The sequence below is a fragment of the Mycteria americana genome, assembly GCF_035582795.1.
Source record: "Mycteria americana isolate JAX WOST 10 ecotype Jacksonville Zoo and Gardens chromosome Z unlocalized genomic scaffold, USCA_MyAme_1.0 Scaffold_18, whole genome shotgun sequence".
Classification (NCBI taxonomy): Eukaryota; Metazoa; Chordata; class Aves; order Ciconiiformes; family Ciconiidae; genus Mycteria; species Mycteria americana.
This window is the reverse complement of record NW_027445436.1, coordinates 13,260,466-13,274,510: the sequence shown is the minus strand read 5'-3', so window position 1 is coordinate 13,274,510 and position 14,045 is coordinate 13,260,466. Positions and strand designations below refer to the sequence as shown.

Here is a 14,045-nt window from a genome sequence, read left to right as displayed (position 1 = left end):
GCAGCAAAAAACAAAAAGGATTTTACACCACCTTGTGCAACCAAACCCTCCACCAGATGTGGCTCTGATGTTGATCGCTGTTACTGAAAATGTGTCTAACTAACAGACCCACAGTGGTCCTTAACTGGGAAAGTCGAAGCCTGTTTTAATGACACCTCTAATTTGCTCTTCATATCTATCTTATGCAACAAATGAAGCATGCATCCCATGGAAAAATGACTCATGGAACACAAAAATGTATCGTATATGCAAGGAGAGAGCTATGGTTGCACGCCCATAGGGTTGCTTCTCCCCAAGGGAGTGAAAGGTGCACAGCAGAGACCTCAGGGTAGGTGAGCCGCAACACAGTGACAGCATTTCCTGAGGAAAGGTGATGGGAAGGAAGCAGGGACGGGCACTATTTATAGCACGGCTGGACGTCAGCGTTGTTTCACATGAGAAACAAAAGGTGCCTTGCTAGCCCAAGATGTGGCCCCTTCTGAATGTCACCATCAGGGAGGGGAGAGGAGCCCGTACGCGCTCTGGGGGGGAACCGGTATCATTTATAAGACCATCTGGAAAAAAATAGGCAGATTTCTGGGTACCAATGTGCTTTATCAGCTCTTTTATAATAGCTGTGTTATATAAAGTACCAGCCAACCTGAAAGTCAGCTATAACCAGGCAAGGCCAGCTGGACCAGTGCATCATGCAGAGGTCAGCCTGAGGCTTAACTCCTCGACCCAAGCTGGATGTCCACTTGCGAGTGGTGACTCCTGCACATGGCAGGAGGATGCCCACCATGGTCACCTGGGATGTGTCATCCTTCTCAGATGAGGCAGGTCCCGGGCAGGGAGAGACAGTGCACCACAGACAGGCATTGCTCGTGGGGTCTGAGGCACTGCTTAGTGCCAAATGCTCACCACCTTCAGGAGAAGGGGAAAAGCTGCCTGATAAAAACCAGACCCAACTGCGCCAGGGCTTTGGGGCCACACCTGCTTCTAACCAACGGAGCAGGACAACCTCTTTTCTTCTTGCAAATCCATTGCATGTCAACCCTACTCCCATCCTTGGCTGCTACCAACCCCTTTCTAAGAAACCAGCTCTTCTTCCCTTGGGTCTAGGCATCCAGAGCTGCTTCCTAACCCCCCTCCCAACCCATGCACCACCAAATGGCCCTGCTCAGCCTCTCCCAAGCCTCACTGCCTCCAATGCCTCATCCACGGTCTTGCAATTTTGAGTCTCTCTGTATCCAGATGAGGTTTAAATCAAAAAGCCCGTAACTCCCAACTGTTTTGCTGGCCATAAAATCTCATCCTGAGGGATGTTTATGCCACCTGTGTGGCTCCACCAGCTCCAAAATGAAGCTTTTCTCCCCCAGAATGATGCCTGAGACATTAAGATAACAGCACTGCAATAAAGTGTGAACAGCTTTGTAACCTGTTTGTGCTCCAATACAGTCTGGGTTTTTTTCCTATTCCCTTTTTTTCCCTGTTTCTACCATGTTTTTCTCATAAAATAACCATTCTGAGACCTCACTTACTGCTAGAAATCAATTTTAAGGAGCGAGTGCTCTCTGGGGGCATCTCAAGTGGCACTAGAAGGACTAAAACTCCCCTCCTAGTCCCAAATGCACTGCAGAGGCAAGGGGACCCTGAAAACCCCCAGCACCAAACCATGTGGCGTGGGGAGAGGGGGGCTGCTGAGGTCCCCAGCCGAAGTCTAGGGGATGGGACCATGCCTTTTCTGTTTAAATAATTATTTAAGAGACTGTTGTTTCACTCCAGCTCCTGCTACCCGGGCTTAGCTTTTTGCGATTAAAATAAGTATGTTTTTCTGTCTAAGCTTTGACACCACCATGGATGTCCGTGGAGGACTTGGGCAGGACTGCATACCCTCTGCTCTTTCCATTTTATTTCATTCATGACTGCTTAGGGCTGAAATGGCCCCATGTCTCCTCCCACACGATGCCCTATCAACTGGGGTTTTTAAGGCTTCTGTCTCTCCTCCTGGGATATTATCCCAGTGCTACTTGGTCTGGGCTGTATCTCACCCTGCGATCTTCCAACCCCAGCCCAAGGCAGTTTCTTTTGCTATCTCTCCTTGCCATCTGTGCTGGAGGCAGGGATACCCTGAGGGGCTGAATGTTTCTGTCTGCTGATGGTTTATCTGAAGGGACCAGAAAGAAAAAGAAATAGAAATACATGTCTGGTGTGATCCCTCAAACCGGCTGGTTTTTCGGATGGGAGGGAAGAACCAACATGCAGTTCCATGGCTCTGGTCCAGTGCAGCTTTGGGCATGGGGCTTCAGGCAGGAGACCCCTTGGCTCTGCAGGTCTCCTCTCCCGCAGCATCATACACTCTTCAGATGGCAGAGGAAGACCCGCTTGGTGAGCCAGGATGGGAGCAGGATGCTCCAACCTCCGCTGTGATTTCTTGGGGAGCCCAGCCCAGTGCTGTGAGGAAGCCCACCCAGCTCTCTCTTGCAACACAAGCAGACTTCAGCTTGGTTTTAACCACATTTCAGTGATCACAGGCTGCAACCTAGCTGAAACAAGCCCTTTTTTTTTCCTAAATCACAAGATGAAATTGTCTTTTAAATTGCATACAGGAAAAAAGGAGGGAGCCCCAAAGAGGAGAGAAAACGGAGTTTGCTGCTGACAAACCACCCTGCCCACAGAAGAATGTTTCTAGGATGTCTGAGCAAACTCTTTTCAGCTGTTTTTTGGTCACTCGGTAAAATTTGGGAAAACCAAACCAAGCACAGAATTAACTACATCATGGCTGTTCACGAGTCGAGAAGTGATGGGGAGATTTGAGGACATGCTCCAACAACTATTACAGGTGTCTGTAGGACTTCCCCAAAAATCCCCCCATGAGGCATCACAGCTCAGACACAGATTTCAGATCACTCTAGGAGAAAACATTGGCCACTTTTTCTCCTGTTAAATAACATTAACCTTGCAAACTCCTGGTTTTAGAAATGCTTTATTGCTCCGGTTGTGTTGTCTCAGCCACAGCAGAATACACTGGCAGAAATAAAGCTGCATGTACAACTAACTAACTCCCTTATTCCCCGCTTATTTTCACATTTAACCATAGTCACAATTCCTATCAAGGACTCTAGACGCCCTCATATAATTAAATATACAATTTACACAATTAAATATCCAATCGACCCAATTAAATTAACTCAATGGATTGAAATCACCAATGCCAAAGGAACTGAGCTGTCTATTTAGTACATCCCTTCCTTCATGCAGACAGGCATCCGATGCTTGCTGCAAACCCCTCTCAACCATACCCACTTTGCAGGCGACCCTGAAAGTCAGCAAATTTTGCTTTTCAATAGAAAGAGAGGAAGCAAGTCACAAGGACTCAAAGCTTTTACAGATAATACCTTGCCAGCTGCCTCTTCTAATACAAGTGGGGGGATCTGGCTATGCTGGAATAAGTATAAGGGGAAGAGGAGGTCCTTAAGATACTCCTGGAGCAATATAGGACATACCCCAGATTTAAAAGACAAACCAGGGGGATGGACAGACATTTTCAGGATGTTAGTGCTCAAATAAGGGTTTATGCATTAACCCAATGCTGGCAGCTGCTACACAGCAGTATTGTCCAAAGACAGTCCATGAGACAGTGGGGGAAGATGTGCAATGAAGAAGAGAAGATTAAAAAAAACATTAAAGAGGTTTCACCTACCTCCGGTCATTTCTCCTCCTTCTGAACAGTTTTTTTGTGTGTGCGATTTCAGCTTCATGAGGCAACGGATGGTATCCCTGTAAAACAGAAGGAAAAGCAGCAATCAGCTCCAAGATACAGGAGACATCAATATGGAAGGGGTCAGAGTGAGACAGAGTTGTACGCCCAACATATGAGCATGATAAAAGAAACAGTTCCCATCCAAACATCCTTACAACATCTCAGACCCTATCGAAGCAGGTCTGGAAATCCACAGACTTGTTGTACCCTCTCAGGGCCGTTGCAATGAGCAGAGAATTAAGTTATCTGCAATTTCTGTATGGGAGAAACCACAAGGGACAAATAACTGGACCACATATGGATGGATCCCAATATACACCATCTACAGGGAATTCACCCACTTCACACATGACACTGCTGATACTGGTGTACCTAAACCATCCACTTTCACTGGGTTGTTTCCTTCGGATTTATTTATTTATCTAAAACTCAGCTGTAAAAATGTCTGTATGGGGATGATGCTCAGCAGCATTTTGAGGATACTGGAGTAAGCAAACATGAGCCACAGCTGGCTGGTCTGTTGGGGCTGTGCCCCCATGCCGTTAGCAAGTCAACAACTTTGTCATGAGCATCTTGCTGTGCTTGCTCACTGTGAGCTAGTCAACCCATGCCACCCCTGGGGTAGGGACGGGTGGCAACCTACTGGAAACAACTGAGATGACTAGGACATTTAATGATTTGCCCCGGTCACATCAGTGGAAGAGCTGTGTGTAACTCAAGCTGCTGCCTTGTCCTCTCTCCGCGGAAGGTGCCGACTCTCTGACTTGCTATGTTCATCTGATAAGGGGGATGCTGTATTTACCATCCTACTATGGGCATCGTGAGGCTTCATTAACGTGAGCAAAGAGCTCTGAGGTTCCTGGACGAAAGGCACTATGTAAGTGCAAAGTATTATTTATTTTCCAGGGACTACAGAGCTGTCATAACCATAATGATTTTTATTTATGCAGTATTGTACTTCCCGGGCTGGCAATAAAAGCCTTGTAAAAGTCGCTCCTTTTATTTCCATTGCAATCTATCTTAGCCTCTGAGCTCCAGCCGCTGCTGGTGAATCACCATGCACGAGGGGCCACAAGGGAGCAGCCTGGGCAAGGGCTGGGTGGGAATGCGTCTCATCGAGCAGCAGCTTTGTCACATTGGCATGACAACATAACACACCGACTTAAAAAAAAAGTCCCTCTCTGTGTGAAGAGCCTTAAAAATGACAGTTAATTTTAGTAGCAGTTACTGAGATAATAATATTTTGAGTTCCTCTGGTGGAAGATGTAATGGAGGAGAAAGGTTGCTGGGGATGGTAATGAATTTAGGCTTACAGACCAGAGAAGGCATCCCTGAGTCCAAGGCCAACAGGTTTATTGTGACCATCCATCCTGGCCATCTGCAAAGAGCCTGGAGAAACTGCTACTGCAGCAACACTACAGCTCCCACGTCAGCTGGAGCCTTCCACTTTGGAGACCTTCGCTCTTCGAGACTTCAAGCAATGAAGAACTCACCCAGCCCCTGGGTAAGTCCTGCTGCTGGCTAGCACGTCCTCATCTGAATCTTGCTTTGGCTGCAGTCTTCAAGTGTGTTTCCTGAGAAGGTAGTTTCCCTTTTAACTTTCTTCTTCATTATTAACTCTTCCAGAGAAAATTGGATGTGCCATGATCATATGGTTTAGCACAGGCATTAGAAAGCATGTTCAAGAGTAGTACCCATTCTTGGTGACCAAATTATCCTTCTCTTCCACTAAAACACCCTTAACACCCAGAGGTGCCACACCAGCCACAGCATCCTACACGATCCCTCATAGCAATGGTACAGAGGCCATCGTTACATGAAGTTGCCTTATCTGCTTATCAAGCGAGGATCTACTCAGTGACGCACGTTGTTCTGTGGTCCTCTGCTCATGTCCCTGCACCCAGCACAAGGAAGAGCTCTCCTCATGCTCCCTAGATCTCATCTCACTGCTCAAACATAGCCCATCTTTGACTAAGAAGAGGTAGTTTGGGAGTAGGGAAAGCTGGCAACCTGCTCTCCTGAGGCTGTGGTTGGGTTATCACCTAGTTAACCAGGTCTGACTTGGGCTTCTCCTGCAGCCAAACACCTCATGGTTAATTCTGTGTGGCATCTTTGATGTCTAATAGATTAGAATCATACTGAACCTTCTTCATTACTGAGGGCTGTGGTTTGAGTCTTCCTCATCACTTATTTTCCTGATCATTTATTTTCACTGAATGCATAGGAGGAGCTTAATATCTCCAAGATCTCTGTTCCTCTGAAAACTTGCTTGAAATTGGCCAATGGGTACCAAAGTGAATGAGAAAAGGAAGGTAGGGAGCAGATACACACAGCCCAATCACATCAGCTGTGCTAGTTTAGGAAATCAGGCTAAAAATAGTACAATACTCAGTGAGACTGTTTCCAATGTTGTAGTACCACAGCAGGCTAAAGCTTGGGGTATTTTTAAGAATTTAAGCTGCATTGCAGACACATGTGCAAATACAATTACCCTGAAAAATGAAACCCTCTCTGCAGAACACAAGGACCTAAGGCACCGATTTCCTCAACGCGAAGCCTTCATTAAGTCTCAGAAGCTGCCTTTCTGCTCTTTCCAACTAGAAACCATACGCACGGTGGTGCATTGCTGCATGTCCTCCTTACAGAGCATCCCTGTGCTTCCTCAGACCTCTGCCCACCAGCAGCAGACAGCATCAGGGTGAGAGATGGATTAATTACATGGGAATAAGGCTCCTAATCCAAGGAGCATGCCTGTGCCTGAACAGAGGAGAACTTTGTGTCCCCATTAGGAAAATCAAGGATCTCCCTTCTCCAGCTGAGCAGTTCCCTTCCTTAGTCCTAGTCATGAGACAATGTTTTGGAAAAAAACAGTCACTGATCCCTACTCTTGTCTATTTTGGTGCCTAAACAAAGCTAAATTTGGAAGGGAGAAAAGTTGACTTTTTTTGTGCAGCGAGCTGATGTAAAAGGAAATATCAGCAACTTGCAAGAAGGGCGGAGTGGCTGGAGAAGACTGAGGGTTCTGGGTGGGTGGGGACAGGCCAGAGTCCCAAGGGCACAGTGAGCACCTTGATGACGTGGCTCTTAGGTTTGTCTGGAGGCAATCTGCAGGACAGCAATGGAAGTGCCTTCAATAGAGCTGGCTTGCTGAGGACAACGTGGATCTGAAATGCATCTCTTCCATTTTTCAGTGGACACACTTTTTATGAAGCTGAAATCCCTGAACAGAGCCAAAGGGAAATGTCTTGCAAGGCAGAAGACCACCCTCTGCTCCGCAATGGGTCTACAAGATGACCTACACAAGAGGGATGGTTTTTGCTCTTGCTTGGGCCAGAAGACACCATCAAGCCCAGGTGCTCATGGTTTTCATAGGCAGGTTTGCAACTTCTCAGTGGGCAGCAAAATCACATTTGGTCTCTCTCCCACATCGGTTTTATTTTGATAGTTATTTGCAGGTAGCTCAAGGAGAACGTAACAAACTAACATTTCAGTGCTGCTGGTTCTGGAAGCAAGGGGTGTGGGAAAAGCAAAGAACAAGGAGCACATGGTCTTAGGAAGGACCATTAATAGGGGTCATTTTCAATTTTGGAGCAAAACAGTCTGCAGTTTACATGGTGGGAAGTTTGGAGCAGAACCTGAGAAGCCCATGGGACTTCTAATGCATGTATATGTATGTCAAGTTTAAATTATAAACATGCACACTGTAACAAGAAAGGCCAACAGCTCTGGAAGAGAAGAGGCATTCAGGACCAGTCTACTCTCTGGGCCAGTCCCCTAGAGATCAGCTATGTTGTGATGTGCATATTCATTTTTAGATGTTTCGGGGAAAGCAGCTCTTGGAGAAGGGAAGGTGATGTCTGGCAAGCTTAGGTGACTGTCATATGGCCAGCTAGCATACGCCAAGGGAAATCTGTCATCTACCAAAATTGCTGCAAACAGATGGCAGAGGGGAGCAGGTTTGACACCCACATGCACTCTTTTCATGCTTTACCTTCCTAATGAAGGTGTCTGCCCAACCCTCAACCCCATCCACCTGCCCGTGGGAATCCAGAAAGCTGGCAGCTGCCTCTCTGCTGCCCTAGACCCATTTACATCAAAGTTTAATGAAAGAACAAAAAAAAAAGCTTTCAAGATCTTGTTGGCCATCTGCAGCGACCCAAGAGCCTCCACCTCTCCCCCCACCGATACCTGCCCCTCCCCAGCAACATCCCTCTCCTGAGCCATCCTACTCCACGTCTCAGCCCACTAACCTGCGGGGTACTGGCCTGGGAAGGACACAAGGAAGAGGGGCAGGACCAGAGGAAGGAAATGGTTGGTTTTAGAGCTACTCTGCTACGAGCAGGAGCTTTGCTATCATTTTTCTGATGCCTCCTCTGCAGCAGCATCAGCTGAAGATGTTGGAGGGAGGCACCAGCTTTGCCTCTTTTACTGGTGATGGTAAATCACGTGGCAAATCACAAGGAGATAAGCAGAAATGAGGCAGGGTTTTTTGCTGCTGCTGGTCCTTCTGTGACCACCCTTAGGTAGCAAATCCCAGGGACTCCTTTGGCATCTGACAACAACTGCCTTACAAAAGGGATGGTCCTATTTGGGACCAACCTGCACCCTCCCTCCTTCTCCTCCACTTCTGCACTTCTCAAGTGCAACTGTTGCCTGGGGTGGCCAAATTCATGGGTGTTTCACAAAGACTCTAGGGGCTATGAGAGGTTGGGGTTCATTGCTTCATGTGGTCTTCATGTCTAATGCAGCCTGACTTTCAGATGTGAAAACTCACCCCACAAAGTGACTGTCTTCACTCATACCCACTCATTCAGCCTCTTCCATAGACATTCCCCATGCAGCAGAAACACTCCCAGCCTGTGATAGTCAAGCAGGTGAAGATGCCTGAATGCCAAACAGCAACACTGAAACCCCAAGAGCAAACGAAAGGTTGAGAAAAGCAACTGGACTGATGGAAAAACCCAACGCTGGGGTGATGAGAGAAGGAAAAGAAATGATCCAGCCATATCGCAGGATCAGTCCACATGAGCTTTATCTCAAGAGCCTTTTGTGCCCTCAAGAAACATCTCTGCCCTTACTTATCTTAAACAAATGGTTGCAGAAGGCCTGAACTGAACAAACAGGTTATTAGGCCTGCGGTAGGCGCTGGGAGTTTTGCTCAGTTTTATTGCACACAAAGTTCAGGGTGGGATTTATTTTCTGGGGGTTGGGAAGGGAGAGGTGGGGCTGGGTTCATGGAGGCCCGAAGACACCCCATCTGCCTGTGCAAAGGCGACAACAGAAATACCAAGGCTGGAGGGAGCATAAAAAAATAAATATATTGTGGTTCCAGAAATGATCCACAGAAACTAACCCAGTGACTTGCAACACCCTGCGATAAGGCTTTCATCTGCCTATAGGATGGATTATCTGAGGCAGGAAAGTCCGGGACAGCACAGAGCTGCAGATATATTTAACTTTTATTGTGCCAGTCCCACACTCATAGTGCCTATGGGGTTGAATGTGCCAGTGCTTAGTACAACCATCCCAGCCATCCAATTGCACATGAAAAACGTGGCAAAGGTGCCACTGCCTCCCCGCCGGCATCATCCCCATCACCTCTACCCACCCAAGGCCAGCATTTATCAATGCACATAAGTCCTGTGGGCACTTCCAGCAGAGCCACCTCCTTGGAGGCTACTTGCCGTTGCCTCTTCCCCTTCCAGGAACTCCCATGGCGCTGGCTGGCCACCCACTCTCCTCTCTTACATGAGGGGAATTTTTTACCTCTTGAAAGGAGAGGGCTGGGGCAAAAATCAAAGCCTTGACCTGCTTTGGAAGCCATGGAAGAATATCAAACAATGTCAGGAAGCTGCCTGGAAATGATTTCCTCTCTGTTAAAATTTAAGTGATAAATCTGTTCCTTCAAATTGCAAGCTATTAATTTTTCCTGGAAGGTGCTTATAATAATAGTTGCTTCTGTATAAGGAATTGATCGGTGCTCGACATCAATGGAATAAAAGTGCAACAATTTTACAACATATTCCTCACCCAAGATAAAAGGCAGGTAAATCCTTACAGCACTTCATGGTTGTGGCTTTCCCATCACTCCTCACCCACAACACAGCACACATGGGTCCTGGCCACCCAAGGACTCTTTCTTCAACCTCAATCATTGGAGCCAGGGCTAAATTAAACTATAGGGTTGGCAAAGAGGACTTAGTTTCCAGCCACCCAGGAGCTGGAAAAGGAGCAAAACTCCTCTGGCTTTGCCACCGCTGATCCGACAAGCCCCATGGTAGAGGAGAGACGCTCTGTGGGACCTTGACAGTAGGACGTGCTTGCCCGATGAATCATGGCATAGTGCAACATGCCTCAAACGGGAGGCATAGGAAGTTGTTTCTTGGGAGATGTCCTGGTTTGGAGGATTTCCTGATTAACTGCATCTTTGGGGAGCACACCATAAATTGTACATCGCCAGCAAAGGCTGAACGCATAGCTGCAGCACGTGTGCCTCAGTGATGAGCACCTCGGAGAAGACTCTTTTCCCAAAAAAAGAGCAGGGGCACAGAGGAGCGATGGCTGTGACGCTGATCAGGACTGTCACAGCTAAACACCACTCTTTAGTTATCATTAAAAACACTGGCACTATTCCCTACAGGGCTCTGCCCTCTCACGTTGCCCCAAGGACGCAACCTCCTGGATTCCCACTTGCTGAGCATTAATGCTGGTCTATATGTCCCCTCTCACGAAATGGTGGGTGTTTTAATGAATTACAGACTCTACACATGCAGACCCAGACCCAAAGAAGTATCGTTTAGACCCTTATCTTCCCACCGCCTTTCCTTGGCGTTTGCTATCAGCTCATAGCAGAGAGCAGACACCCAGCTAGAGGGAAGATAGCATTTAAAATGGCATTAAATACTTGGTAGCATTAAATACTTGGTGGCAGCTAAGCTGTCCCACCTCATCCCACTGCAGCCAGCTCCGGGATGAAACAAAAGACACAGAGAATGGCAGAACAACCCAGCGTGAAACTCCCCGTGCGGGGTGAAGGATGCAAATACAGTTAAAGCATTAGAATAATTAGGCAAAGCATCCCAAGTGAAACGTATCCTGAACCTTCCTCAATGCCTTCTGCTGATTACTGACAGCGAGTTTTCCGGGGTCTATTTTTAACTCTCGACCCCTAAGCTCCTGAATTATACATAATTCAGAGATGATAAAACTTTAAAATCCAGGACAAAGTCTCCTAGGAGGAACTGCCTCTGCAAACACACGTGCACATCAGTACAACCATGCTGGGCAGGAAAAAAAGCCCGACCAGTGCCACCAAGCCCTGGCTAAGCCACTGAGATGGGGACAGGGTGGAAACGCTGCTCCGGGCTCCCCTCGCTGTTGCACTGAAACAGGGTGCTCCAAACACACCAACACGGACACGCGGTGCCATAGGAAGAGTATAAATAACAGACAAAAGAAATCCCCTTTTGTTACAAGAATCCGCAAATCCCAAATCAGTTACAAGCTGACTTAGGAAATGGAGTTTTTTTCCCATGTTATAGCAAAATGGAAACAATACTTCTTGAGTGGAAGTAACTCTAATTGTTTTAACTGATGTTATTTTAGTGTTGTTTAGGTTTATTGTTTATTTGTATGTATTTCCTCTACCCCGGTCAGGCTTAAAAACAAACCTTACTGTCAGCAGTAAAGCACCCCATCTATAAATAAACACATTTATCCAGTAAATATAGATATAACCACACCATTGCTTGGGGTCCTTAAATGCAGAATATTTAAAGAATAATTAAAATAAATAGCGTTGGTGACCTGGGTTTGCTTTCCCCTGGAAAAGGGAGCCTTTTTCAGCTAATATTGGGAATAAATAATGCCCACATCACTTGCGACCAGGAGGCACCAAACCTGGTATTTGGTTTGCGGTCTGTCCAGGTAGCCCAAGCTCATCCTGAGAAAGGGCTGCGCTCGCTGCTCTGAAAAGCTTTTCCTACATTTTGCTTGGCTTGTGCTAGTTTGGGGGTGAGGGAGGAATTGCTTTAGCTGGGACTTACAGTGTTATGAGGTTGCTATGGGAATATATGTAACTCGAGTTATTTCAGTCCCTCTGGGACCTTGCATTTCTTTAAAGTATACTTTTCCTCTATATTTTTCATATTCCCCAGTCTGTTTTTCCCCATCTCTTGTCTCCTTCAAAGCCTACCACCCCCCAGTTGTGAACCTCGATGTGCCATCTGACCATGCCTCTCCAACCGAGATGAAGCGGGCAGGTGAGATGGCAAGAGGACCCTTCGTTCACCGTCCACCACAGTGGCACGATGGGGAAGCGTTGAGGGTGGACAGTGGCACAAGGAAGCGACCTGCAGGCAGAATAGGGACCTCCCTGATGAATTTTTAAGGTGACCTATAAACGGACTCCATAGGACATCAGAGAGTTTGGGACCAGAGCCCAGGTCACCCTCTAAGCTGGAGGGTCTGTTGAACCTCTGTGCAATCCCCAGCGTCGGTACAGCTTCCTCTGGCCGGGTGTGCTCACCTCGAACCTCAGCATCGCTCTCAGCACAAGGTAAGGGCTGTATCCAAGTATATTTTCATTTTGCTCTTATTGCTAATAAAAGATTGCATGTTTTTCATGTGCATTTGTGCAATCCCCCAGAACCAAGCCCTCACAAATCTTCTCTTGGGTGGACCGGAATTCCAGCTCATGCAAGCTCCCAGGAGTTGGTACAGTCCAACAGCAATGAAACCCCTTATTTGCAGAGTGATAACTTCATAACCTTACAAACAAGAGGTGGCTTCTCTTTTTTTTCAACGTGGGTAAATCCAGAGGTGCTAGGAGAACTTCTCACCACTCAGCCCTCGGCACTTTCTGTTGAAGGCCTTCCAAGTGCATGAAGTTTCGCAACACCCTAAGATCGCAGGCAGTAGTTAATAAGTCAACAAGCATTTATTGCCATGATCCATATTGCTGTGATCCATATGTTGTGCCACCAAAGTCAAAGGGAATTTTGCCATCAACTTGAATGAGGTCATGGTGGTGGCAGCCCCTCTTGGTCCACCTGTGGACCTTTCTTGTAGACCTTCATGACTGAAGCAAGCTGTGCAGAATATCACTGTCCTTTCCTTCTCCAAGCCCCTCATATTGTGCTGGAAACATTTTCACACAACAGATATTCCTGTTTGCAGTTGGCTGAAGACACAGCCAACACATTTTCCCCGGGACTGTACCACAAAGAAATAGTTTTTCACCTTTCTGAAGTCTCTGCTTAGTCTAGCTCAGCCCAGAGAGAGCAAGCAAGGATCCCATGTCGCGGCCACCCCAGCTTGGAAAATACCCCAATGTACAAACGCCAATTTAATCCTATAAAAGCCTCGTTCTTCCCTATGAAAAGTCCCATTCCTTTTCAGGACTGTGGGCTGTGCAACACAAGGGCTTGACTTTCTCCTTGCCAGGTTATTGGCAGTTGGTACCTGGGTGGAAGAAACTGCTTCTTGAGTGTGTGTCTGCTCCCTCCCAGGATTTTCCTTTTATGCATTGAGCACTAAGATTCCTCCTGCTGTAATGGGTTTTAATGCAGGGATAAGCACAGAAAACATTATGCACTTGCCACAGAGTATCAATCATATCACATCATATATTAATTATACCAGTGGTTTTTCACTTGTGCTTTGCAGACCTCTGGGAGCCATGGACTACTTCGAACAATAAAATGAGGATGAGTAAGAAAAGCAAGTTTGTAGTTGCTTTACAGCAGTTTCCAAATGTAACATTTGGAAATGGACCTGGCATTTCCACCAAAAAAAAATCCTGAAAAACTGCTTTTTATCCAAAAGTTGCTACAGGACAGGCAGCAAGACGGCCGTATCCGCTCTCCCGTGTCTTGCAAAGGCTGAACCTCAACCACGACAACTCCAAAGACACAGGCATCATTCAAACATCAGCTTTCCTGCCAGTGAAAGCATGCATTATGGCTGCTTTTGTGATGACTGCCAGGAGCTGGGTGAAGCCCCTTCAATTCATTTCACATTGGCCAAGAGGACATACCTTCAGGTGTTTCATCAGAACCAAGTGGGGACAAAGAAGAACCAGCAACAAAACCTAACAAACCAACCCAACTCCTGGATATTTTCATGTGCCAAGCGACCAGCACCAAAGACCTTGCTTACTGGGATGTCTCGGGTCACGTTGCCCCTCCTTGCTAGGGCTTTTTTAGCTCCTTTCTCCTTTCCTTGGTGCCCTTCTTGCTGGCAGGATTGTGCCTGCGTGATGGGCTCAGCTTCAGAAGCTGGGAAGGGTCTGAGATAGTGGTCA

General features: G+C 47.0%; 1 protein-coding gene across 4 annotated transcripts in view; it reads right to left on the bottom strand.

The window, feature by feature from the left end:
- CTIF (cap binding complex dependent translation initiation factor) overlaps nt 1-14,045 on the bottom strand; it is a 156,270-nt gene that overhangs the window by 61,606 nt on the left and 80,619 nt on the right. For all 4 annotated transcript variants that reach the window (XM_075488871.1, XM_075488872.1, XM_075488873.1 and 1 more), the window contains one exon: nt 3,683-3,759. In XM_075488871.1, the coding sequence (XP_075344986.1) occupies nt 3,683-3,759 (77 nt within the window). The remainder of the gene's footprint in view (nt 1-3,682; nt 3,760-14,045) is intronic.